Source organism: Manacus vitellinus, unplaced genomic scaffold (genome assembly GCF_001715985.3).
Source record: "Manacus vitellinus isolate BGI_N305 unplaced genomic scaffold, ASM171598v3 scaffold_93_pilon, whole genome shotgun sequence".
NCBI lineage: Eukaryota > Metazoa > Chordata > Aves > Passeriformes > Pipridae > Manacus > Manacus vitellinus.
Window position 1 is genome coordinate 550,312 of NW_021940884.1, and position 26,728 is coordinate 577,039.

General features: G+C 53.8%; 1 protein-coding gene across 1 annotated transcript in view; it reads left to right on the forward strand.

The window, feature by feature from the left end:
* Positions 1-26,728, forward strand: part of PRKCB (protein kinase C beta) — a 98,654-nt gene that overhangs the window by 23,449 nt on the left and 48,477 nt on the right. Inside the window, 1 exon segment of the mRNA XM_029965255.1 lies at positions 19,016-19,098. Coding sequence (XP_029821115.1) covers positions 19,016-19,098 — 83 coding nt within the window.

The window sequence follows — 26,728 nt, forward strand, 5'->3', positions numbered from 1 at the left end:
GAGACATTTCGGGCGAGCTCACAGATTTTTATTGTGCTTTCCAAAGGCCCATGGCAGTGGCTTGTTTAGGTGAGGATGAGGACGGGGTGTGTGTGTTGGGACTGCAGCTCCACAGCCCTTCCCAAGCCCCCCGTGCTCCCCAGGGCTCTGCCACTCACTCCTGCTCCTTTGGGAACCTGCTCACTGAAAAGAGCAGCAAAAATCATTTGTGTTGAGTTATAACTTGATAGAAAAGAGCTCCTCTGAAATGACAGTCCTGCGTGTTGATGTTTTCCTTGTATCCCAGGGATACAACTGGGACAGCACTTGGAGAGCCAGGGGCTGGTAGGGAGCAGGGGCTGTGGGTCTGTAAACACTAACCTTGGAGAAAAAAAGGCTGAGGCAGCATCAGTGTTCTCCTTTAGTCGTCCCCTCCTCCCTTTTGGGCACTGTGTGAGCCTGTAGCTCTCTGAAGCTGGAGCCTGTCTGCTGGAGGACCTGTAGGGATGCTCACACGGGGGATCAGGGCACAGGAGGTGTTTGCAGGTTGGAGTTGGAGCCCAGAGTGAGTCGATGTGGGTGGGAATAGCTGCTCACTGAGCAAAGACAAAGCCCCAGAGCTGCAGCTTCATCCCCACAGCTCACGGAGGTGGGGACACAGCAGGTCCAGCATCCGGGGCTGCAGCTCCCGCTCCGCCAGCGCTCGAGGCTGCGGAAGGAGCCCTAATTCCATTAGTGATGGGAATATGCTGGGCTCAGCCTTTGCCATCCAAAATAACCTTATAATGAAATAGAATTATAAGGTAATTGTTATTAATGGCCCCGAGGTGGGAAGGGGGCTGACGCAGGCAGTGGGTGTCACGTTGGGCCACGGCCCAGCAGTGGTGCCCGGTGAGGGTGGGAGGGCAGGAAAGTCCTGGAGCTGCTGAAGGAGGAAGGATGATGTAAGGCAGGAAAACCCGCAGTCTAGGGGATGCAGCCGTGTGAATGTACTGTATTTGAGAGCCACTTTGCAGTGAATTATCCTGGCAGGGTGCAAAACACGAATTTTTGGGAAGCACCTTTTGGTGGGTGTGTTTGATGTTCCTGGAGTCTGAAAGGCAGAGAAGTGCTTCCCTGGGGGTGGCTGGCAAGTGAGTTTGAGTCCTGGGCTGAACCTGCTTCCTCTTCTGTAGCTCCAGTCTCCATAATTCCCAGGATTCCTGTGGGACAGGCCATTCTTTACAGGGAGATGGAATTCATTCCAGGTCAGAGCCGTATGTGGGGGTCACTGGGTTCTTTGGCAGATTTGTCAGGCTGCCAGTGTTGGGAGCAGGAGGAAGGGGAGATGAGCCTGAGGTTTTCCATGTTACAGCACTCCCATGGCAAAGAGAGGGCTGGAACGGGTTGCACAGAGAGTTTGTGGAGTCTGCCTTCTTGGAGATACTCAAAAGCCATCCTGACATGATCCTGGTGGCCCTACTTGAGCAGGGGGTTGCACAGGAGGACCTCCAGAAATCTCTTCCAACCTCAACCACTCCATGATTTTATGACAAGGGAGCTGGGAGAGGTGATGGAAGTGTTTGCATGTGCTGTGCTCTGGCAAAACTTTGGAGGGGCTTCAGAGGGGCTGTTTGACATCCAGAGTGAAGCACCAGGAGCCTCTGCAGCTTGGAATGAGTGAGTCCTGTGTCCAGTATCCCTCAGAGCTCCCTCTCCAGGTGCTGGGGCAGGTGGGGAAGGGGCAGCAGGTGACCCTGGGGCTCGGCAGTGAGGAGCAGGCTCCTTCCCCAGCCTCTACAGCGTGTTGTGGCTGTTTATGTAAAAATAACAGATCTTTCCAAATATTTATTACTCGATCATGTGCTGAGGAGCGGGTGCCGTGCGTGCAGAAATGGAAAGCCGCCCCCGAGCAGCTGCCAATCTGGGATGAGGCTGGATCTGGGATGTGGTTGATGTGGAAGGGCAGAAGCTGGCAGCTGGGGGCTGGGTGGGCTGGTGGGGACCCTCAGGATGGTCAGTGAGGTGCTGGGGCAAAGGACAGGCTGGAAGGCAGAGTGACGGGGGGTTAAACAAAATCTGCTTGGACAGGCACCTCTTTTAGGGGTTTTATCACCCCAAACTCTTCAAACAGATACAAGTTCGTGTTTGCAAGAGCATTTGGGTGGCTTTGTGGGAGCTTTGGAGGCAGCATGGTGGGGGAGCCATGCCCTGGTCTGTGGGGGAGCATCCCCTCGGTGGTGATGGGTTTGTGCCTCCTCGTTCAACCCCACCGATTCCGGGTGGCCTTTAAGCTCCCAGGAACATTATTCTTCCTTCAGGGATATGCAAGAGGTGGTTGTGCAGAGCAGTGTTGGGGACATTCCTGTGTCTTTCCCTGGGCTCTGCACTTGCTGGGAGGTGTTGCAGGGTGAGTGAGATGCCTTGGGGGTGATGCTGAGGGGATGCTGCACCGTGCTCCCCTCCAGGGGGAAGGGGAAACTCCACATGGAAAGATTGCTGGGAGGTGAGCTGGAATTTTTGATTCAGCTGCTGCAGCTCATTTTCCTGCCCTGGTGAGGTGGCGTGGGCCTGTAGTAAGGCAGAGGTGAAGGGCGAGCATCTCTTCTGCTGGAGATCAGGTTTTTATTCCAAAAATCAAGCTGGATGTTGCGGCAGATCTCGGTGTGGAGGAGCTGGCGTGGTCTGTCTGGGGCTGAGGGTGAGCTTGTGGCTGGGGGCTGCTGCTCACTGTAGGAGCTGGTGCTGCAACTAGTGGGTTACTAGAAACTTCTGTTCCTTCTCCTCCCAGCCTTGCTGACAGCTCCTCATGGCTCAGCAGAGAGGTTCCTCTCTTTATCTGTGTAGCAGAGAGGAAATGGGAAGAGGCCAATGTGAACTGGAGAGACTTGCTGGGAATGCACAAGCAAAACTCAGTATTTCTGAAATTTGCCCTATTTTGTTTCTCTAAAGTGCTGCAGAACAGCTGGGAGACATTTCGGGCGAGCTCACAGATTTTTATTGTCCCATTTAGTCTCTTATGTATGGAGCTTTCCCCTTTATTGCCTTATTAAAATAGACTGGATGTAAAGCTGCCCCTGGGCGAGGTGGCGGTGGCAGGGGGGGTGTGGGTGCTGTGCCAGCTGCAGCGGCACCGAGTCGGGATGAGATGTCACCCCCGGCTGCTCGGGGTGACGCTGGGGCTGGAGCAGCCACGGCACAGAGGGGTGTCCGAGGGGCTGCTGCTACCTGGGCTTTCTTTGTGCCAGGGTTTTGGAGCCTGGCGTGCAGGGGATTGGCTAAATTGCTTCTCCAAATTTCATTAAAAATGCAAATGGATTCCTTCCCCGGGACAGAGCCGCATGAAAAAGTAGGGCATATCGTAAACATTAATAAAGTCGTATTGGCCGGCAGGGACGTGGACGGGGAGAGTGAGCCAGGAAAGCTCTTTGCAGAGCTCTGTGTAAATAAAACGGCTCCTCTCTTTTCTCTTCTCCTCCTCCGAAAGCTGCCAGCCCAGATAACGTTCTTGCTGAACCCGGTGGTGTGTAATTGCACAGGACTGTTGTCCAAGAAGAGCAAACTCGATTCCTGGGTTGATGGAGTTTTGTTAGGGAAGCGGAAGCCAAGGGTTCTGTCTGCTTTGTTAAAACAAAATTCACCTAAATGTTATTTTTTTTAAAGAAAAGGTAAAATACTAAGCATGTTTGCTTTCTTCCTCCCCACCACCATGTTTTAAGATGCTTCCCTTAAGGTGATACTGCAGGTAGTGTCTGATTCCCACCTTCTGTGCTGACCTTGGCCTAGGGCTGGTACCTCTCTGCTCCACCTCTCCATGGCCATCACCTTGAACAGGTTTTTGAGTGCATCCTACGCAGTGCTGCATCCCAGAGCTTCCCCCAGGAAACCCGGGGGCAGGGACAGACAGATCCCCGGGACAGAGCTGCCTCCTCTCTCCTGCAGCAAGGTGACTCTTCCAGCCTGCGCCGCGCTCGGTGCTGCCTGTCTGGCAGCATCAATAAAACCTTGTTCTCAGCAGCTCCGGCTGGAGCATGAGGAGTGAGCAGACACAGTAATTCTGCATGTTGGAAATGTTATTTTAATATCTTATCCGTGGAGCATCAAACGCGGTGCCAAGTACACGAGCGCTCTTGCCAGCTGCAGCCCTTTGAATGTCTGCAAGGCAGCGATGTTGCTGTGTAATAACACCCGGCGCTCCAGCCTGTCAGGAGATAATGGCCTGTTTTCAAGGGAGGAAAAACAACAGAACCCCGTGTAATCTGCTCCCCTTCCTGCAGCATGTGGGGGCTGCAGTGTGGGAGCGCTCGTCTTGCGAGGGTCAGCGCCGAGGGGTTTTGCTGTTTGTGGTGCTGCTGGCAAACCTCTCCTGGGAAGTGAACATTCATCTCCTGGCTGGAGTCCAGGAGAGTGCTCAGCACCACGATGAGCATCCTCCCTCCCTCCCTTCCTTCTTCTCTCCTTCGTGCCCAATGTGCTGTAGTGAAGGGTCAGGTGGTCCCAAAGCCCCCCAGGGTCTGGGGGGCTGACACTGTCCAGCAGTCAGTGTTAGTCCTGTGCTTCCCCTCACTCCTGTTCCCTGGCATTTTGGCGGTGGAGGGTCAGCCCTGTGTGATGGGGTTAACAGAGCACCTGGCACAGGCATTGTGTTGCCAAAATAGCAAATTACCCCTTCAAACAGTGCCAGGGCTGCTGTCCTGTCCCCTGGCAAGTCCTGTGGGCTGCGGCTCCAGTGGGTTTGGCACGGACACTGTGGTGCTGCCTCGGGAGCCTCCAGCAGAGCCTTTCCGTGGGAACCTCATCCAGTGTCTCCTACCCCAGTGGGTCCTCCCCTGGTAACATCCAGTTTGTTGTGCAAAGCTGGAGCTCCTCCCTGCCTTGGGAGAGCCTGAAGCTCGGCCGTGCTCCTGCTGGGCACTGGTGGGTGCTGCCTGCAGTCCCTGCTGTGATGGCTGTGGGACAGGGCTGGGAGCTGAGCCCGGGCTGGCAGAGGGCTCTTGGGGTGCAGGGATGCACACAGGGTACTGCTTAGGGGCTGGATCCTGCCCAGTGCATCAGATGCATCACTGGGACAAGCCTGTGGCTGACCTGGCTGCCGTTGGTTTGGACAGGATTTGGAAAATAGGAGCAACTTGTTCCTAAGGAGCATCACTGGAACAATTCCCCAGCAGGTTCTGTGCCTCTGCTCTCTATGGGATCACGGGGTGTCTGCTCAGGCTGGGTCAGCACTGGGGCAGCCACGCTCTGTCCTTTGCTTGGCCACAGACCTGGAGTGTGGCTCGGGACAAATCCTGGCTCCAGACAGACAGACAAACATCCTCTGGGGGTGTGTGGCAGGGCCTCAATGCCCATTGGAGTCTCTGGCTGTTGTTCTGCTGCTGTGTTTGCTGATAACCTGACCTGCTGCCCAACCCCGGGGGGTGCCCCACAGAGGGGCTGGTGGTGGGAGGGGCGCTTGGGTGCAGGTCTGATCCCCTCTGTGTAGAGAACATGAGAGGAGTGGAAATAGGGTCCTGTCCCAAGCATGTGGGGGACTGTGTGGGGCTGCAGAATGTGGCTGTGTCCAGGAGGACATAGGCAGGGACTCCTGTGCTGCCTTGCCCAGCCCCATCACAGGGAGTTTGCTGTCCCTGTGTCCCCACTGCAGCACAAGGGAGGGATTGAGAACGGCCTTGGAGAATGGAGCTCGTCAAATTAGTGGTGTTGCTGGGGCCTGACAGCGAGGTGAGGCTGCAGCTCAAGGTTTGCTCTTCCCTTGCTGTGCCCTCCCAATGCCCTGTGTGGCTCGTGCTCGCTTGCTGCAGCTGGAGCAGCTCCAGGTGAGCTTTAGCCTTCAGCAGGTGATTGCTGGTTGAGCAGTGTCTGGGTCCTTCCCCACTCAGACCATGTACACTGGGGACGGGCATCCCCCGCTGTGGGCTGGCAGTCTGTGCCCTGCTTCGGTCTGGTGGGTCTGTGGAGACTCCTCAGTGGGGGCACCCTGGCGTGTCACCTTGTGGTGTGTCACCTGCCCGTGTGCCACCACCCCCGCCTGTCCTGCAGCGAGTGTCACATCAGCACAGAGCCCTCTCCCCAGGGGACTGGGGTGCCCAAGGGCTGCCTGGTGTCCCCTCCCTTTGCCAGGGTCCAGTGCCCTGGGCTGCTGCTGCTTTCCTGGGGACTGACTGGCTCCTGGTCCTGCCCGATGGGTGTTTGGAGAGCTGGGAGGGGGGGGAAGACCTACTGGTGGCTTTTTGGGGACATCCTGCAGCGACAGCGGGTGATGGAGAATATCCCTTCCTTGCCTGCGGCATTTGATGGTCCTGCCAGATCTTTTTAAAGTAGAGACAGTGGGGACAAAACGCTTGGTTTAATTTTATCCCCATGTTAAAATAGCCTTAGTGCACATGGGACAGCTTCTCTCTGAGCCCGTGGCTCACAGATGGTGGCTGCTGGGTGCCCAGCCCCCTGGGCCCCCCTCTGCGGGGGGTGCTGGTGCTGTGGGAGGGTGCAGAGCGTGGGGGGCCGGGGTGGAGCGTGGGCACTGTGAGTCAGCAGCTGCCCGTGCAGATGGAGCTGCTGCGATAGCGCTGCCGGGAGCAGGGGCTGGTTGTGCTGCCGCGCTCGGGCTCCAGCCCCGGGGTCCCTCTGAGCCCCCCCTGCCACCAGCTGCTGAGGTCTGGGGGACACGCTCCTCTTGGAGGGGCTGGGAGAGTCCAAACCTAAAGGGAAGCCCTGCTCTGTGTCGCAGCTGTGGCTCCGAGCCTGTGTTGTGCTGCGGGAGGAAGTGGTTGAAATACCGAGTCCGGTTGGCCGCTCTCTTCTGCTGGGGCAGCACTGCAGTCCCACGGCCCTGCCACGGCTGACCCTGCTGAGGGAGCAGAGCAGGCTCGTGGGGTGTTTTCTGGCTTCCCACCATGCAGGATCAGGGATAGAGCTTTATCTCCTGCTGCCTGGCAGGTCCTGAGGTGTCTCATGGGCTTGGAAGCTCCAAAACGTGCTGACTGATGTTTATCTGGATTAGTTCACAGAATCCTGGAATGCTTTGGACTGGAAGGACTGTTAAAGATTCTGATGCTCCTGCAATGGGCAGGGACACGTTCCACTAGATCAGGTTGCTCCAAGCCCCATCCAGCCTGGCACTGAACAGGGATGAGGCATCCACAGCTCCTCTGGGCAGCCCGTTGGATGTTGGATGTTGACCAGGGGGAAGTGGAGGTGCTGAAGGACACACTGGACGGGGCTCCAACCTCAAACTGGGGCACGGGTGCCCAGCAGCGAGCTGGTGGCTACCCAGCTGGGGCAAAACCTGGTGTGTAACAGGAGAGAGAAGCCAGAGATGGATGGAAAAATGTCTTGAGACTGTTTGGACGCTCGGTTTGAACGGTGGCATGGACAGGAGGTGTGCTAATGTCAGGAGCTGTTTGTGCCTGTGTTTAAAGCGCTGCCAGGGCAAGTTTGGGTTGGAAGGAACCTTAAAAACCTCAAGTTCATGCCATGGGTTGCTGTGCTTGGTCACCAGGGAGGTGTCGTGCTGGTGGTGCAGCTGCAGGGGGGCCACGGTCAGTGTTTTGTGTCGGAAGCCCAGGGCTGTGCAACACTAAATATATCCTCTGTAGGCAGCTTCACCTTACCAGGACCCTGGCTGGCTGCTGCTTTCACTTGTACTTAAATTGAGCTGTTCACGTTCCTGGGTGTTCAAGAAACCCTTCAAACATCATTCAGTGTATGGAGAACAAACCCTCCCAAGATGCTGCCAGCTCAAAATAAGCCTGAGGCAGCAGCAGGGAAGTCATTACTCTTCATATCGGACAAAAAAAAATATGTTCCTGTTGTATTCATGATTATTTTGGTTTTTTGTGCTTCCTGAAAAGCCAAGGGACCATGCAGCTTTCTGGGTTTTTTTTAGAAATACACAGAGGAGCAAGAGTACAGCCCATACTGCCTCTTTAGCAGTATATAAATGCCTCCCAGCCTTTGCTGCCTGGTAATTCTGTGTTCATGGTCTACTCTCGATGGTGTTTTGGTCAAAGAGCTTCATTTATTCACATTTGTAGGGCTGGTTTTGATCTCCAGGCCCTTGGCTCACTGGTGATGAGCTTCTGGAGGGAAGGTGAGCGCTCTGGAAAAAACCACCACTTCTGGCCAGGGGTGCTTGAGAGGTTTCTCCCACGTATGAGCTCCACTCTCTGCCCTCAGTAGCTGATCTACAGGACAGGAGTGCAGCATCTCACTGTGAGCACTCAGCATAAACTTCTCCTGCTGCTCTGCAGGGGCAAAAAGTGGCTCAGTCTCTGGATCTCCAGTGCCAGGGAAAATTAATACTCCTATCAGGACTGTGAAGCCTCTTGGCCAGAGGAGGCTTAGGATGAGCACAATGAAATCCTCACTGAAATCCATGGATTCCAGCGTGCTCCAGGTTCAGGAGGAGGCACAGGCTGTTTGGGGCACGCCTGGGCCCCACCCCACAGTGCCTTGGGGCAGCTGGTGTGGTGGGGGCACCAGTGAGAGAGGGGGGGTTTGGGTCTCTGCTGAGATGTCCTTGTAGGCACATGGCTGACCCTGATCCCATCATCCCGAGGTGCTCCAAGCATATGTAGCTCTGTGATTTATTCAGGAAACTGGTGTAACACCTGCCCCTTGTAGGAAAGGCTCCCTAATCCCCTTGCCTTAGCAAGGTGTCCCTGTCCCTGGGCAGGAGCCACCTCTTGTGATTGTTCACTGTAGCTCTGGAGCACCACTGAGGTGTGTGTGACACCAGCTCTTTTAGGGACATAAAACCATAACGTTCCCAGATGGATCTGTGCAAATTTTCCCTGATATCCTATCTAATGGATAGATGGGGGCAGTGCATGGGGCTCCTTCCCACTGCCACTGGCTGTGCTGGGCAGCACCAGTGCTGGGAGAACTGGGTGGACTCCAGGCTGCAGAGGTGGCACTGGGACAAGGTGGGACATGGGCACATGGCACTGGTAACAAGGGGTGTTGTTGGTGATGTTTGAAAGGCCCTTCCCCAGCCTGGTGTCCCTGTGGCTCGATGCCTGTTTGGGGGTGCAGGCAGTGTTCTTGGGGCATGGAGACTTGGTCTCTGCTTTTGGAAATACGACAGTGCTCAGAATATTAAAATTTAAGGGCAAGGGGGGATGCGAGGACGAAAATGGAAGTGAAGTTCCCCTCTCTTCTTGAAGATAAGCGACGAAATCCAGCTTTAACTGAGTTACATTATTAGCACTTTGGGGACTGGGTTTTTATCTGCCTTGAACAGGATTAATACGCTGTGACAAAAAGGACTGGCTTCAAAGCAGGCTGGCAGCATCTTCTCAGGCTGGGAGATACCAGAGTCATAAATGGGCTGGTGGTGGGTTATCTGCCTCTGGGACTGCCCTCTTCTTAATGCCTGACCTGTTCTCTGGGCAGCACTGATCCTGCTGGGATACCTTTCCATATTTCTCCCTCCTCTCAAGAGCCTGACCCGGAGTTTCAATTACAATATTAAATTACCAGGTCACCGGAGTCAAAGTAGGCTGCCAAGTTTTTAATGATCTTCTCTTTCTTCTCGTGTGTTTTTTTTTTTTTTCCGAGCCTCCTTTCCATCTCTGCACTTTTAATTGAGACCATCTGTAATTTAACACATCGCCACAGCGCCGGCGAGTTGTGTAACTGGTGCAGGGTTTTAGGAGGACTCGGTGCTCATCCTCAGGGACTGCAGCAGCTTTCCACTGTCTTCCAGCGCCTTCGTAAGAAATCCAGAACTAATTGCCAAGACTGTTTAATCTGCTCCCTTGGGGCTTTGATTAATCACAGAGTGCTTATTTTTCATCTCTCACTGGTGGAGATGCTGAGGGTGTCGCTGGGGGGCTGGGACTGGTCCTGAAGCTGGTGTGTGGGTGTTTGTGAGCAGAGTTGGCTGCAGGCACCAGGGATGTCCCCAGGGATCCAGCCCCCAGCCCCTTGCAAAGGCACAGGGCTCTGCGGGGGCTGCAGCAGTGTCCTCGATGCCTGTCCCCGTTTGTCCAAGGTACAAAGCAAGTCTGTCCATCAGCTGTGCATCTCAAGAGGTGTCTCCTCTGCCTGACCTTGGCCAGCACCTGGCTGCTCCTCCTCCAGTGCCTGTGATCCCCAAATAATCCATAACCCTGTCCCTGCTTGCCTCGGGGCCGTCCTCCCTGTGCCGACCTTCCCTCCACGCCGTGTCACAAGGCTCGTGATTCAGGCTTTTAAGAAACAAGTCAGAGGGGACTGTTAACATGGGAAGAACCAAATTCCACCTTGTGAAATTACCTGTTAGTGTAGCTGCAGTGTGTGACCGGGCTATAATTAAGGTGGGGAACAGCACGTTCCCCTCCCGTTCCTTCAGGGCACTGTTGGGGCCGTGTGTGGGCAGCACAACCCGGCGAGTTCCCCTGCCCTTGTGTGGGTCTGTGCAGCGGCACCTGGGACAGGGAACGGAGCAGAGGAGAAAGGTGTCCATGGGGAGACATTGGTGGCTTCATTCTCATGGCTTTCAGCTTCCCTGCTGGCCTTGGCTGTGTCCTGGGGGAGCTGGGTTTGGGGAGTGGGCGAGTGGTGCAGCTCAGTGTCTGTGTGCCCCGTGGTCACCCCCACACTGCAAACAGCCTCTCTGTGAGGGTTCTGCCAGGGGCTTTTGTTGGGCTCTCAGTAGCTTGTTTTGTGGTGGGACTCAGCTGTGGACCTGCATGGTCCAGGAACAGGCACATGGTGGGGTGAAAGAACAGTTCCTGTAGGGTGTCTTTGGATGCTGGGATGCTCTGCCTGCTCCCAAGCAGCTTTTTTGGCCCAAGCTGGGTAGAGGAATTCACCCTCTGCCACGTCCAGTGAACCCTGTGCCAGCAAGAGCCACAAAATCCAGGCCAGCTGGATTTTGTTTTCTGGAGCAACCCCTCTGCCTGGACAGCTCTGTCCCTTGGAGCCTGGACCACCCTGTCCCTGGCATCCTGGACCACCCTCTGCCTGGACAGCCCTGTCCCTGGCAGCCTGGATGTGGCTTTAGGTGTTCCTCAGGCACATGCAGTGGGAGAATGAAGTTCTCTCCCCATCCCAGCTCTGATGCTGTCATCGTCCCTGTCCCCACCCACTCCTCTTCCACTGCTGGAAATGATTGATGCTCCTCATCCTGCCTGGCTCCAGCACATTCATTGTCATGCAGAGGATGTTGTCAATTCATTATGGTATGTCATGGAAAAGCTGCAGGCAGTTCTGGGTGTTTTGTTCATGTGGGCTCAAGTTCTTCTTGAAGCATGTGGCTGGGCTCAAAATACTCAGCCCCTTTCAATGAAAAAGGAGGAATGTTAAAGATACACCTTTCAGGAGCAACCAGGAGAGCCTTGCTCCCCCTCCTCAGTGCAGCTGCTGGGGCTGGTTCAGGTGTTGGGCACTGCAGGCACTGGATGCACCTGAGTTTTGCTGACAAGGTCTTACCCCGAGAAGCTGCAGGTGCCAGTTGTGCCCAGCTCTGCCCCTGGATGCTGCTGGAGCTCAGCAGTGGATGGTGATGGGTCTGCAGGAGCCACCCAGAGCTCTCAGCCTGTGGTAGCGTGAGGAGCCCCCCAGACATTGGTACTGGAAGTGTTTTCCTCCCCATCCCGGGGTATCAATAACACAAATGTTTCTGAGGAGCCCTAAAACTTTTAGTTCACGGAGGAAAGGGGTAAAGCTGAGCTTGAGCTCTTGCCCAGTTTTGGAGGCTGTGGCAATTCCTGCTGCTGGAGCCAGAGCCCGGTGCTGCTGCCAGGAACCATCTCGGGCCCTGCCCGTGCTGTTGGGGCGGGGGGTCTCGGTGGGCTCCCAGAACTCCTGTCAGCGGGGGTGGTGCCGGCACAGCCGGTGGATCTGCAGGAGCTGCTCCGGCCGGGAGCACACACGGGGCTAAATTATTCAGCCTGAAAGTGAATCTCTGTTACAGCTCAGTCCGGGAGAAATGCTGATGAAGTATTTAAATTCTGAGCCGATTTTGTCGGAGCCAGGACAGGCTCTCTAATGCAAAATTAATGTCTCTGTGTCTGTGGAAATAGCTGCCAGCCCCAGGATGGACGCGCTGCCGGCCGGTGGCATCGCGGGATGAAGGAGATGGGGCATCTTCTGCAGCATCCTGGGTTTACTGTTTAAGAGCCAACATTGCCCCTCTTCCCCTCCCAAAGAGCAAACAGGCAGAAGAGTGAGAGGTCAGTTTTCTTGGAATTTTCCCTGTAGAGTCAATGGGACATGTGAGCAAAAAAGCCTGGAGCTGGGTTTTTGGGCAGATGAGGAGCCTCAATAAATTAGGGTATTTCAGTGTGCCCTTTCCCTAACAGGGATGTGCACAAAAGAGGATTCCAGCTCTTCGGGCACGTAGACCCTATTGCTGAGCTCCTGACCTGGAAAGACCTTGGGGGGCCAAGAGGAGCCTGAACATCCTCCCCTCCCTGCAAAAGGGGATATCCTTGTGTGATCCCTGATCCCACCTGTCTGTGTCCATGCTCCATCCCTCTCCAGAAGCCAGCCTGGGATGAGTAGTGGTGGGCAAAAGCCCTGCCTGTTATGTAGGATCTTAAGTGGTCCCAGCTCCGGCCACTGCTGCCGGAACCTCCCGGAGAGCAGAAGGGACAGTGAGAATTGCTTTCGTAATGGCTGGGAGATTGTACAGCTTTAAAAAGACACATCCTGCTGCTTTTGCTTCAGAAATATCAGGAAATGCAGTTTTCTCTGCCTGGCACTCGATGACAGCTCTCCCAGTGCTGGTTTGCCAGGCTGGGCCTCCTCAGGTCTGTGACAGAGGTTTCTGTGTCCCACTGCTGCAGGATTAACAGGTCTGGGGTACAATCACTCCCTGGGGTTGAAATCTCTGTAGCTGTCCGGGCAGTCAGAGCCTTCTAGAGCAACAGGCTCAGGAGACTTCATGAAAGAGAAGCCTCATGTCTTGTGCTATCTGGTTTTTCCCCTTTTCCTTAAGGAAAACGACTGTTTCCTTTTCTATAACAAGACCAAACTGGGCAGAAATGCCTTTTCACACTTCTTACCCCTGGGTCTCACTTCATCACTTCACCTTTTACTTGAATCAGTGACCTCTCCCCTTCTTCCTGGTCCCCCATGCCCTCTGTCCTCTGCCTTAACCTTTCTGCTCATCCCAATGCCAGGATGGTGCTGTGCCTGGGCCGTGTCCCCAGTGGGGCAAATCAGCAAAATTCCAGTGTCTTCCAGGGCACAGAAGTTTCTCATCATTCCTTGTGGTTGCTGGGCCGTGGTGGAGCAGGCACAGACCCAGGGAGGGAGGGCAGGGTCCTTTGTGTCACTCTCTTCATCCTCCAGCACACAGGCAGTCAGTGCATCAGCCCAGATCCTGACATCTCCATCCCTCTTCCCAGTGCCATGCGAAAATCCCTGTGGATCATGGTTGTTTTTACTGTGTCTCTCTGGAGCTGACAGTGGGAAAACCACTGAAGTCTGAGGAGCTGAAGACATTTGTTGTGCTCTAAGAACCCCAGAAAGCTTTTAACCAAAGCTGGGGATTAAATCCAAAGAGCACAAATTTTAGCTCAGCTTCTCTCTCTGTGTGCTCTAAGTGATTAAAAGCTGTAAAGTGCTGTCAGAAATTGAGGACTTCCCCTCCTGGAGCCCTTATTTCCCCTTATTTTATGATTACCACGCTTCACTGCCTCTGTTTGATGTCGTGAGTCTGATTTATTTTTTTTTAATGTGGAATGGAAAATCGTGGGCAGCTCTGGCTTTTGAGCGTTTCAGTCCCTCGTTGGGGCACAGCCCAGGGCAGTGCCTCTGACCCCAGGGGTTTGCCCACTGTAGGTGGATCAACACAAAGCTTCTTTTAAAAGAAATCTTTTTTTCTGGTGTTTTTTGTTTTCTTCAGTTTTGCTAATCTGAATTCCAAGCTGTTTCCTGAGTCTGTTGTTAGTTGGGAAGTGGAGACGTTATCCAAATGAGAATATCCACAGGTTGGAAGGGAGCAGCTACACACTGAGATATGCTCGAAATAATCTTTGAGCTTCGTGATACTGGAACCATCTGCCAGAGCTCGGCTCCGTCAGCTCCCTGGGGAGGGTTGAACTCCTCCCTGGCTTTGATTTTTAGATGAATCTTACTTGAACCTTCTTCTGTCTCTGTTAACTCTCCATCTGTCTCCCTTTCTTGACATGCTGTATCTGAGACTGTTCCTGGTGCTTCCAGACCTCTCCCTGGCCTAACGAGGGGGACGAAGGCTTCCCTTCAGTGGGAATGTGTGTTCTGGGGAGGGATGAACTCGGGGGAGGCAGCAGAGGTGACTTCACTGAATTATTCATTTTCTGAAGGACTCAGGGAAAACTGATTATCCCCTTCTTCAGAACATCAGGGGAAGGAGTGCATGCAATGAAATTAGAGCACCTAATGGAGATCAGATGGAAGGCAGGGCTGCTCTGTGGGCTGCCAGGCAGGGTTCACTCCTGCAGGAGGCAGTTTCTCACAGTGGCTGAGCCCTGGGGAGGGCTGGATACCTTCCTGCAGCTCAGGATGTTCCATGTGGGAGAGGAGGCTGATCCCAGCTCGGGTGGCAGGCTGGGAGCAGGGGCAGGAGGGGATTTATCACCCCGGGCCAGCCCTGCTCCATGTGCCAGGGATGCTGTGGGTCTGTGCTCTCCCTGTGGGCTGGTGCTGAGAGTTTCCACAGGGGCTGGAGGCAGCTTGGGGGCTCTCCTGGGTTTTTCTGGGCTGTGTGATGTGGGGCTTTGGGTGACCCAATGCCATGGCTTTTCTTCCAGTGTCTGTGAGCCTTTGCAGTCATTTAGGTTGGATATTGGGAAAAGGTTCTTCCCTCAGAGGGTGGTTGGCACTGACCAGGCTCCCCAGGACAGTGGGCACAGCCCCAAGGCTGCCAGAGCTCAGGGAGTGCTTGGACAGCTCTCAGGAACATGGTGGGATTCCTGGGGAGTCCTGTGCCCATCCAGGGGTTAGACTCGATCCCTGTGGGTCCCTTCCAGCTCAGGATATTCTATGATCTGTTTTCTTTGCATAAGTTGATCTGTACAGCACAGCCATGGTATGGGCAAGGACAGCTTTCCCTCTCTCGTGTGTTTGTAGCGTCCCAAATACCTGATCCAGAGCCAGGTCAAAGTAGGCTGGAGAAATAGTGCTCAAAATACCACAAAAGACCTGCTCTGAGCAGGACTGGCCACTGTGTCAAGGCCAGGTTGGACAGGGCTCTGAGCAACCTGGGCTAGTGGAAGATGTCCATGGCAGAGTTGGAATGAGATGAGCTTTGAGGTCCTTTCCTACCCAGAGCACTCCAGGATTCTCTGATGCTGTGTGTCCTGGCAGTAGCAGCACAGGCAGGGGCTGCTGCTGTGCTACTCTCCAGGGCAGGCTCAGCAGTCTCAGGGGTCTGCAAATGAAATGCTGATCTGAGCCTTTCCTGGGCTTTGATATTCCCAGGAATGCTTATGCTTGTGTTGGGCTGGCTCTCTGGGTAGCCTGATGCCAGTATAAGGAGCTTAAAGCTTTGATAAAGGGCTTTCCTTGGGCAGAAGCAACTGGCCTGGGAAGGATTTTGTATTCTAAGAGCAAATCTTTGGGCATTGTTGTGTCTTTGGGCAAAGTGCCCGACTGTCTGAGGGGAGAAGGAGCCTGTGAGGTGAGAGGTGGCAGAGAAACACTTTGGAGTTTGTTTACATGTTGGGAAGAGGAGAAAGGGGAATGTTCTGCAGCAGGAAGGTGCCCGTGTGGGCTCTGGGCAGCAGCGGCCACGCTGCCCGTGGGAGCAGCAGCTGCTCGGCTGCCTCTGGCTGCTGCAGGAACAGGCAGCATCCTTCCAGAACATGCAGGCAGCCAACTGCTGCCAGCCCCAACTGCTGCCAGATAGAGCTGTAATTCTGCAGCCTGTCCCCTTGTGTTCAGGGGAACGGGCTGCTCTGGCCATTGGCAGCCCGGAGCTAGTGGATGCTCTGCTGAGCTGCCCCACTCACCCTCACTGCCTTGGCAGGTCCCTTCCCCAGGGTGTCCCATCCCCAGGAAGTCCCTTCCCATGCTGGAGGTACAGCCAGACATTTGCTTTGCAGACTTCAAACTCCTGGAACACATTTTGATGAGGTTTTTCTGATTGGCATGTTCTGGGATCAGTTTAGGAAATTGCTTTATGTTTTTCTGGAGGGTTTCTGAGCAGTGGTTTAAGCCAAGAAGCCTTTCAGCATGTATGTGTGTGTGTATATATTTTTTAAGCAATACTGTGTTAGCATTTTCTAGCATTTTCTCTTTTCAACTTCCACAATAAGATTATTTCCAGGGGTTTGAAAATGCCCTGTTGCTATTGCGATTTCTTAGCCCTCAAACCCAACCTTCCAGAAGACCTTTCTTCCCAGGACTATGTCAGGATCCCAGGGAATGGATGTGTGTGATTTGGCCCTGATACTTTGGTGCAAATCTCTTCAGATGTGACACTCTGTGCTGGGGCTGGTATGAAGAACGTGTGTTCCAGCAAGTCTCATAAGGCTGTGGAGAGTTGCTGAGCTGGGGGTCTCTGCCACTTTGGTTCCATAGGGCTTGGATCCTGTCCCAGGACAGAGATGACTCCTGAGACCCCTGCAGTGGAGCTGGCTCTGAAGGATAATTTAGGACCAGGAAACACTCTTGCATTATGCAGTAGGGAACGGGAAAGGTTAATCTTTCCTTCTTGTTGTATACAAATGACTTGGGATGTTTGTAGCTCACCAGTGGGATTTGATAACTTTATTATCCAAATAATAAGATTTACAAATTAACTGTCTAATTAGCAACCTGGGAAAGCTGCTGCTCGTGCTGGGGTTTCTAAACTGACAAAGACATGGGCTTAAACTGCTGAAGTGTGATGACAGCAGGAGGGTACAGCAGTGGAAAGATCTCTCAGAACTCCTCACATCCGTTGGGTGGGATGCACGTCTGGGAGCTGAGATGGGTTTAGTGACATGAGACCCTGTACCTGACTCATTCTATTGGCCCTCTTTTTGTTTTTTTGCATGGATGGAGCATTCACCTAAGCATGTGTGAAGTGTTCCAATGGATCTTTCCAAGGCTTGTGGAGCTTCCTTTGAAGCACTGGATGCAAAGCCCAGCCTGGTGCCCTCAGCAGAGAGCTCCAGTTTGTGCTGGATGCAGGGAAGTGTTCTGCTCCACTGTCCTCCAGTGGATTCTCTTTAGTCTATATTATCCTTACAATCTATATGAGAATCCTGGAATGCTTTGAATTGGAAGGGACTTTGAAGACCATCCAGTTTCACCCCCTGCCATGGGCAGGGACACCTCCCACTAGCCCAGGTTACTCCAAGCCCCCTCCAACCTGGCCTTGGACACTTCCAGGGATGGTCTTTAAGGTCCCTTCCAACCTAAACCATTCCATGATAAATTCAGCCTAGTAGCAGTCTTGTTTCTCTTGCTGAGCTGGAATTACCCCTGCTCTGCTGGGAGGCTCCTGCTGCAGCCCAGGCTCTGGCAGCAGAGCACCCTCCCGACGGCGCCGAGCTCCGGCGTGTCACAGAGTTACTGAGTTTACACACACACTTCAGGAGAAAACCTTGCTAATATGGTTCTAATTCCTTCCTTCCTGCTTCCCAGATGCTTCTGTCTCCATATACCAATGACAGAGATGGTGAGCAACGCTTTCAAGAAAATGTTTGTTTGTTTGCCTCAGAAAAGCAAGTGAGAGGTCCTGCGAGGAGAGAGCTCTTGGCAGATGTTCTGCCTTTAAAACCTTCTGGGTTTGGTTTTTTCACAATGAAAAATGTGGAAAGGGAAAGGAATTTACAGCTGGATGTAGCAGAGCACAAAGAGGGGATTGTGAGGTTCATGGCCCATGTCATGGGCCACCTTTTCCTTGTTCCTTAGGAAATGTCCTGTAGTGCTGCAACTGTTCTTGTTCATGGCTCAGTTTGGTTCCTGAGCTCTGTCTCCAAACCTCTATGCCTGCTCCTCATCTTCCAAAGAGCCTTTTATTTAGTGTAACAATGGCTCTTGGGAAAAGGATGTGGCAGATGAGACCCCTGAGGCAGAGCAGAGTGTGGTGCCCAGGCTTCCCCTCAGAATCAGTGCTTGTTCCCTTTGCTCCATTCCTGCCTGGGCTCCCTTTGGGCACGGTGGTGCTCCTGCGAGCTGGGGTCCATCCCTAGGGATGGGGCACAGTGTGGATGTGGTGCAGAGTGTGGGTGCACCCAGGCAGGAGCTGGCGCTCAGGAGGATGTGACGTGGGGTGTGAGGTGGTGCCTGTTCCCCAGACCTGGCACATCCCAGCTCCTCAAAGCAGTGCTGCCACCTCCAGCTGCAGGGTGGGGTGGGCTGAGACCCTCGAAAAAGATCTGGGCCATCAGCTGAAGTTCCCTGCAGTGCCAAACAGCTCTTCAAGGTCTGTTACTGAAGGTGATGTGCTTATTTGTCACTTAGGGAAAACATTAGCTTTGAAGTATGGTGCTTTGACTGCAAAAACTACAGAAATAGTGCTGGCAGCTTTGCCTTGGCATGTGCTGGAAGGGTTTGGTAGTTTAGGGGATGGGGACTTAGCTCTGGATACTTCTGCTTGGAAGTCTGGGTAGTGGCGAGTCGGGATTGATTTCCCTGTGCTGTTCCCAGAAGGGCGACTGTCGTCGACGTGCGTGAGGGGAGGAAGACTTGCGTGTCTTCTGGTCTGGCAAACGGAGGCTGGGGAGATGCTGAAGAAAAGCAGAGTTGTGGGAGGAAAATTGCCCACCTGTTCCCTCAGTACAATCTTCCATTTTTGGACACATGCACTTTTCAGCTCAGATACCCGCGAACGCCAGATTCTCCCTCTTTTTATTCCCGGCGGTGACCTCAGCGTGTGCCACGAGTGACAATGAGCTCAGAGGAACAGAAGGGTTCCCAGCCCTCCTCTGACATTTGCTCAACACTTTGTTCTACTGACTTTTACTAATAGCCTGGTCTGGTCAGTGATGTTCAATAAGGGTTGAAACTCTGCCGCGGCTTAAAAAGCCTGCTCAGGCTGTGGGGCCTCTGCTCACGAATCAGATATAGCTGCATTTTATTCTGTTAACTCTCTGTTCCCCTGGTGCTGATCCTGTAACATGCTCCTCACCCCGTCCCTGTCTTCTCTTTCCAGTTTGCTGCTTCGTCGTGCACAAGCGGTGCCATGAGTTCGTCACCTTCTCCTGCCCTGGCGCTGACAAAGGCCCTGCCTCTGATGTAAGTACAGCTCTGATGCCCCAGCTGTGGGCACAGCATGGTGCTCAGGGGCTCACTGTGGTTCACAGCCCTTTGGAGAAGACGTTCCTCCTTGCTTGAGGGCACTTCTGTGCCATTATTTCACAGGCATCTCTGATTCATGGAGTAGTTTAGGTTGGAACCTCTAAGATCGAGTCCAACTGTTCCCTCAACAGTGCCAAGGCCACCACTAACCCATGTCCCCAAATGCCACATCAGCACAGCTTTTAAATCACTCCAGGGACGGTGATTCCTTAGTTATGGGGACTCTCATGTTTCTGGGACTTAAAACACTTAAGCCACCCAATAACTGGCTCTCAGCAGAGCAGGGAGGATGTGTGGGGATGCAGAGAGTTCCCTTTGGGGCTGACCCCACAGCCTTGCCCCAGTGTCCTTTCATCTCTTGCATCAGAAAACCATCCAAATGCCTGCCATCTAAGTCCCCACCCTTATTTCCACAAGGATTTTCTTTCCCAGTGGATCTTTTGGGGTGAGTGGGAGCCGGGGCAGCAGAGCTGGGCTCTGCCAGCACCATTCAGGTCCGTCTGGCAGGTTTTGTGCTTTACCGTGGAAACTGGCTAATTTGGGGAACTGCTGGGAGAAAAGAGCTCGAATTGGGGAAACGACAGAGCACCACAACTCTCACCCTTAAAAATAGAAGTGGTGGGAGCAGGAGGTGTAACAGGCTGCGGAAGGTGGAGGCTAAACACATGTTGTTGGTCGCCCTCCCAAATCGAGGCTTTGTGCCATGGTGGGCAGAGATTGGGGCCTGCAGGGGTGAGGCTCCTGGGGCCGTCAGCAGTGGGTGGGCTTGTCCTGGGCCCGGGTGAGGTCGAACCCTCTGCCTGAGCCGTGGCAGCCTCTGCTCACACAGCCCCCGGAGCAGCTGCGGCACCCACGGCCCTTCCTGCGCCGGGACAGCACACCAGGAGGTGACAGTGGCACTGCTGGCACCCACAGGACAAAAGCCCCTGAGGACAAGGAGGGACTACCAGTGGAGGTGTGGGCAGGAGCTGCTGCCTTCTTGGAGTGGGGCCAAGGGCGAGGCTTGGCTGGAACACAAGCCCTGCTCTTCCATCCCTGGGTGCCCGGGCACAGCCAGGGTCCATACAGGAGGGCACTGGGTGTGTGTGTGTGCATACCCAGTGTACCTGCACGGTGTTTGTCCCAGAGCCCTGGCCCAGAGCAGGTCACTCGAGGGGATGGAGCTGCAGGAGAGGGAAGTGATGGCCTTAGACCACTCAAATTCCTGCCTCTGCTTTTTTTCTGGGAAGTTTTGCTCCCTGCCTCTGCTGCTGCCCCTCTGCAGTGGGTGCCTGCTGAAATAGGGCAAGGACAGGTGGAGAAGGCATGGAGAAATGAGGGGAGAGTGGTGGAGGGGGATCCCTTCCCTGAGGGTTGAGCCTGGCCACCCAGGCAGCACAGGGGTCTGTGTCCTCTGGGCAGTGCCAGTGTTGGGCTGTGGGTGCCACTGGTGTGTGCTGGGCTCCCTCCAGGGAGCCCTCAGTGCTGGAGGTTTACAGACCCTTGCTGTGACATGATGTGACACTGCGAAGTTCCCTCTGGCCATGTGGCTGCAGCTCTGACACTCACACTTTCTCTCCGTTCCCTGTCATGTAAAACACACCAAGGCAGCAGCAGCAAGCCCCGCGGGTCCATCTCACACCCTGCCAACCTGCCTGGGGCTGGGGGGGGTGCCACCTCTGCAAAATATCTGCTCTGGTCGGTGCTTGGATATTTGTGCGTGCTGAGATGGAATCTTGCTGCTAAGGCTGCTTTAGGTGCAGTGTGATGGAGAAGGAGCTGGAGCCTGAGCAGAGCCCTGGCTCCCACCCCAGCTGTGGGCACCCAGGGGGTGACAGCAGCGGGTGAGGGGGGCACCAGCCCCGCAGCTGTGAGGGGCCCTGGGAGCAGCTGGGTGGGTGCCCAGGGCACTCTGGTGCCAAGAGAGATGGAAAGGCTGAAAGCACTTAGCCCTGCTGAAGGAAGATGAGGTTTGGCAGTGGAGAGCAGGGCTGGGATCCAGCTGCCACCTCTGGAGCAGCGCTGGCAGCTGGCACTGCCCGGCACTGCCTGGGCAGCTGGAGAGCAGTGTGAGCCCACGGGACGGGCAGTGTGAGCCCACGGGATGGGCAGTGTGAGCCCACGGGACGGGCAGTGTGAGCCCACAGGACAGGTAGCAGGACAGGGGACACTCCTCCCGTCCCTGTGGAGCTGTGGCTGATGGGGGACACGATGCTTTGCTGTCCCTCCCCAGCAGCCCTGCCCAGGCTGAGCACACAAGGAGCAGGAGGAGCCCTCGGGCAGCTGGTCCCAGCTGGTCTCTCCAGCAGCTCTGGATGACTGTGGGCAGCCTCTGCCTGGGAAGGGAAAGGTCTAATTTAAATCCAAGTTGTCACATTTTAAGAGGCCCCACGATACCAGGGCAGGTGTAAAGGCCCTTGGTCACGTTCCCTGTTGCTTGCTGTTATCCCTGGATGAGCATTGCCACCATGGCACAGCCCTCAGACAGGTAACAGCTGCCCAGTGCTGTTAGTGAATCTCTTATTACATCATTTCTGAAAATGAAGAGGGATGCAGGTGCTTGGGACTAAAGCAGGGAGAAAATGGTGCTTTCATAGCTTTTTTTTTTTTTTACTATTTTAGCAAAGCCCCCCAGAACCCCTCTGGTCTGTGCCCTTGCCCCTCTGTCACTGGGGGATGAATGCAGGACAAAATTCCTTCCTCCTGCACAGTCAGTCATGCTCGTACAGCAATATCGTTATATTTATAATATATAATATTTATAATTACATAATCATATAATCCTTAAGGAGCTTTGAATCAGGAGAGGGAGAACTACAGCACACAGCAATGCCCTGTCAGCTTTAGAATGAGCCAGGGACTGGGGCTTTGCTTTGAACTGATGGAAAGCTGGACTTTCCCCGTGCCCTGTGGTTGCTGAGAACCGTGGTGTGAATCCAGAGACACCTGTGCTGGTGTCAGATCTGGTGCCACCAGGCCGTGCTGGTTACAGTGATGTGTTTTTTCAGTTGGTGCCTCAAGCTGGTAACTTTTCCCCAGATATGAGTCTCCAAAGAATCCAGCAGAAATAAGGAGCTTAATTTATTGCATGTGTTAAACCTCGCAGTGGGTTCATCCTCACGGTGGGCCCCGTGGTTGTGCTGAGCTGGAGAGGGAAGGGAGCCGTGCAGTGAACTGGCATCCAGGGCTCAGCAGTGCAGGGCTGGGGCTCCTGCTGCCAGCTGCCTGCTGGTTTGCAGCCCAGAGTTGCTCTTTCCTCTGGCCTGGTCCTGGAGCCCAGGGAAAAAAATATGTTAAAAAAATATCTTCTAACTTTGCTCCTTGATCTCTGTGTCTTCATAGTTACTGGAGAATCAAGGAGAAAACCTTTTGTCCCTGTACAGTGCTTATCCTCTATCTGAACATTTAAACACCTGTGTAATTCTAATTACTGAAATAAAACTCCTCAGTCTGAAGTTCAGGATGTGCTGAAGTGCTGTGGGGGATGCAGGCTGGTGCATGCAGAGATGACCTGGGGTGAGCTGGTGTTTCACACTTGGGGAGCAGAGCAGAATCCCTGGAGACCACTGAAATGTCAGAGTTTGTCTAGTGTTGGCTGAACAGGCTTTGGGTTGTTTCTTTTTGATCTGGTTGTGTTTGAACCTCCTTGAAGAGAGCGGGAGCGTGGTTGTGTGTTTAACCTTGCCAAGCCTGCTGAGTAGGAGCCTTGCATCTAGGAGAGAGGACTAATTACACATGATAGGGCCTCTAAGTAGAAAAAAGATGTAAGATTAATTGCCTCTTGCAGCAGAGGATGGGGCTGTAGCTGCAGATGTTGGTGCTGCAGACATCAGGCTGCATTCATGCTACACTGGCCAGGGCAGGACTTCTGTTCCGTGTGAAGGTGCTGCCAGGCTGTGGTCTCTCCCCAGCATTCCCCAAGTGAGAACTGGTGAGGTGCTTCAGAGGGGCTGGCAGCCCAAAGCCCTGCCTCCTCTGTCCAGTTCTGCTGTTCCTCATTCCCAGCTCTGGCACTCCTGTGTCTCCTCTTGGCAGGAGGCAGAGCTGCCATGACCACTCTGACCCACAGCCAGGTCTCCAGGAGCTGAAGTCAGGCATGTGTAATGTATTCCAGTTGGCAAACCTAATTATAGCCAGAGCTATTAGTAGAATGCATAATTATTTAAATTGTAGACAAAATAATCATTAAAATGACCTTCTTTGCATGATCCTGTTAAAGGTCATCTAATCAGGATGCATTAATGAATATCAGAGTTGCTCTCTGAAGGTAACAGGCCAGTGTAGCTACATTTCAGTTTTGCTTGTAGTTTGTCCCCTTTTGCAGCATGGGGAGAGGATTTCAGGAGGAATTTCTTCATGGAAGGCATTCCATGATGTGCCCATCGAGTCAGGACCTTCCTGGTGACTCCAAGCACCCTCTTGCCCCTGCACTGCCTCAGAGCACAGCATCTGATCCCTCCTCACATCTCACATTCCTCTGGGCTTCACTGTCCAGTGCTCTGGCAAATCTTCACAACCTTCCTGCAACTTTCTGCTTGCTTTTGTGCTGCTAATTAACTTCTCCAGCTCTCGTGCTGTGCCATCTGCCCCTCGAGGGCGGGCACCTGCTCGCTGCTCCAGCAGCCAGTGACAGTTCCCATGGGATGAAGATGTATCTGCCTTGCTCCCTCCCAGCACCTTCTGGTGCTTCCCTGGCTCTGCCACAGCCCGACTCTTTCTCCTGCCAGCCTGCACACGGCTTCAGCCCTGGCATTGGAAAGCTCTTCTCGTGTTGTCTCGGCGTGTTTGTGCCTGGTTACTCCAGGTCGGACACAGCTGCTGGTTAAAGGAGAGGCTGGAGCAGATGGCTGGGTCTGTGCCCTCCCTGTGGCTCCAGAGTACCAGGGCTGGGTCTGAGGTGGGTTTGTGCCCTCCTCAGGAGGGTGATGAGGTGGGTGGTGCAGCCTGTGCTCGAGGTGGCACCAGCTGGGGATGCTGCAGGCAGGAGGTGTTTCAGGGATCTCTTTGCTGTTCCAGCACCCAGAGGCTGCAGGGAAAGTGCTGTGGGAGCCCCACTCTCATGGAGGTGTAATAAAATGACTCTCGAGGCATGTGCAAGATACCAGACATGTCTAAAGGATGTCGAGATGCAAGTGCTGCTCTGGGAGAGAAGCTGAGTTTGGCTTTTTGGTTTTTTTTGCTGCTTGGCAAGAGAAAGCGTTTTATTCAGTGTTGTCAGCAGCAAGAGGAGAACAACTGTCGTCCATATCCCACTGCAGTTGTCTGACGAGAGGATGAGATCTTTTGTCAATAAAAATGTATTTACTTGCTGGAAGCTGTCAGGGGCAGGTTCTGTTTGACATGGAAGCAGCCCCTGCCGTGGTGCCTGTGCCCACAGCCGTGTCCGTGCTGCTCTGCTGGCTCTTCCCCAGGAGCTGCCTCCATCCTGCTGCCAGGATCCTGCTGCCTGCACAGCCGTGCCCCCAGGCCCTGTGCTCTGTGAGCTTCTCTGTGGCTGGAATGCTGTAAAATACAGAAAAATAGTTCTGGTGTCACTTACTGGTGCAGCAGCGTCCAACTGCCTCTGAGCTGTGGCACACTGAGGCAGCTTCCGAGGAGATGTGGTGGTAGAAAAGATGCTCCAGAATCCTGGAATCACAGACTGGTTTGGGTTGGAAGGGACCATCTAGTTTCATCCCTCTGCCATGGGCAAGGACACCTGACAGAGCCCCAAATCTTTGCTGTCTTACCTTGAATAGGACCTGTGTTTTCCTCCTGCCTGTAACCTCCTTTCCATGGAGTCTCTGGTTTATTGTGGCTCTTCCCACTGAAACAAAGACCCAGCACTCTTGTGCCCTTGTTCCTGAACTTCCTTGCTTGTTTTTTTGCTGGGACTTGAGCTATTTCTCACCAAAGGTGTTTTTCCAGCCCTGTGCAGGCCGGTGGGGGGATGCAGGAGGTGCATCCCCAGGGCAGCAGCCCCCAGACAGGATGGGCCAGTGCTGCTGGAGCCCGGGCTCCCTGTCTCTGGTGGGTGCCATTGTCTCTGTTACATCTTCCCCTACCCCATCTTGGCATCCCAGAGAACAGCTGGCACAGTGGCAGGATGCCACCTGGAGCCCTCACATTCACATCCCTGACCTCTTGTAATCCAGTCTTTCCCTGGAAGGGATGACAGGCCACCTTTGCCTGCTGTGATTTGTTCCCTGCATGCCGGGGGGATTTTCCACATGGGAGTCATGGGAAACAAGTGTGAGGTTTTGGGTTTATGTCCCCTGCCCAGGCTTATTGAGCACATGCTGTAAGCTCTGACTGTGTTGTATTTGCTAGTATGCTGCTTAAATTGCTATGAAATTCACTTTTAAATGGTCTCTTCATGGGAACTGTGTTAATTCTTCTTTGGGAGAGATAATTTAGAGCTTTCTCTGCAATGAGACAGGGAAAGCAGCCACCTGTGATCTTGTTGCAAAGCTGTGTTCTGTCAAATCCAGCAAATGTCAGTACAGAGGATTCAAACAAGCCATCAGTGTGGGTCTGGCTGCCCCTTCCCAGGGCTCCACTGAAGGAGAAGTGGAGGCCTGGGAAGTTATTTCATAGAATCATAGATAGCTTTGTGTTGGATGGGACCCTAAAGGTCATTCAGTTCCACTGCCCTGCCAGGGTCAGGGACACCTTCCACTAGCCCAGGTTGCCCCAAACCTCGTCCAACCTGGCCAGGGATGGGTTCTGCCACCTCTGCAGGGTTGATGCCTGCAGGGCACCAGGTCAAAGCCAGCAGCATCTCCTCTCCTTCCCTGGCTCCTGTCCTGGCTCCTGCCCCAGGCTCAGACCCCTCTGAGGCAGCACTGGCTGGGAAGGGCAGAGTCTTGCCGTGCACTGACATTCTCCAAATGGCATTTTCCAGCTCTGCTCCAAAGAAAGCTGTTCCTGCCCTGTTCTTCAGGCCGGCTCTGTGCTGCTGGGGGAGGAGAAGTGCTTTTTCTTTTCTTGGCAAACTTCTTTTTAACCATTCTTGTTTTAAGTCTCAGCATCTGCATGCGCAGTGTTCTCGTCATCCTTGTCTCGGTGGTACAAAAATAGTCTCTTTGTACAGCCTTGGTCAAAAATGATATCCAGAATTGCCAGTTTCTGGCACTTTCTAAGGCACTGGTCAAGGTGACACGGGCCCCACACATCCCAGCAGCCAAAAAACTGGCTCTGCCTCCCTGTTCCTGACTGCTCCATCACCCTCACACCCCTTGGGCTCTGCCCCTCTGTGTGTGGGTCTCTGCAGAACAGCCCCTTGGGCATGTGGGAGCAGAAGGTGAAGCCTGAAGTGTTCCCATGAGGGATTTAGTCCCTCCCATAGGGCTGTGGTGCTGGGTTTGGGGAGCTCAGTATGCTTCAACACACACTTTGCTTTCCCAGCTCTGCCTTCTTTAACTCTGGGTTCCAGTGGGAATTTCACATCCTTCGCATGAAGTGGGAATTGTCTCCTTTTGCATAAAGCTTGTGTTTTTTATGAATGACTAAAGCTTTCATTTGCCTAAACAGGAATATGTGTTTCTAGAAGGGAACACAGAAGCTGGAGTGCCTGGGGGCGATTCCTCCCCGTGTCACACACTGGCAC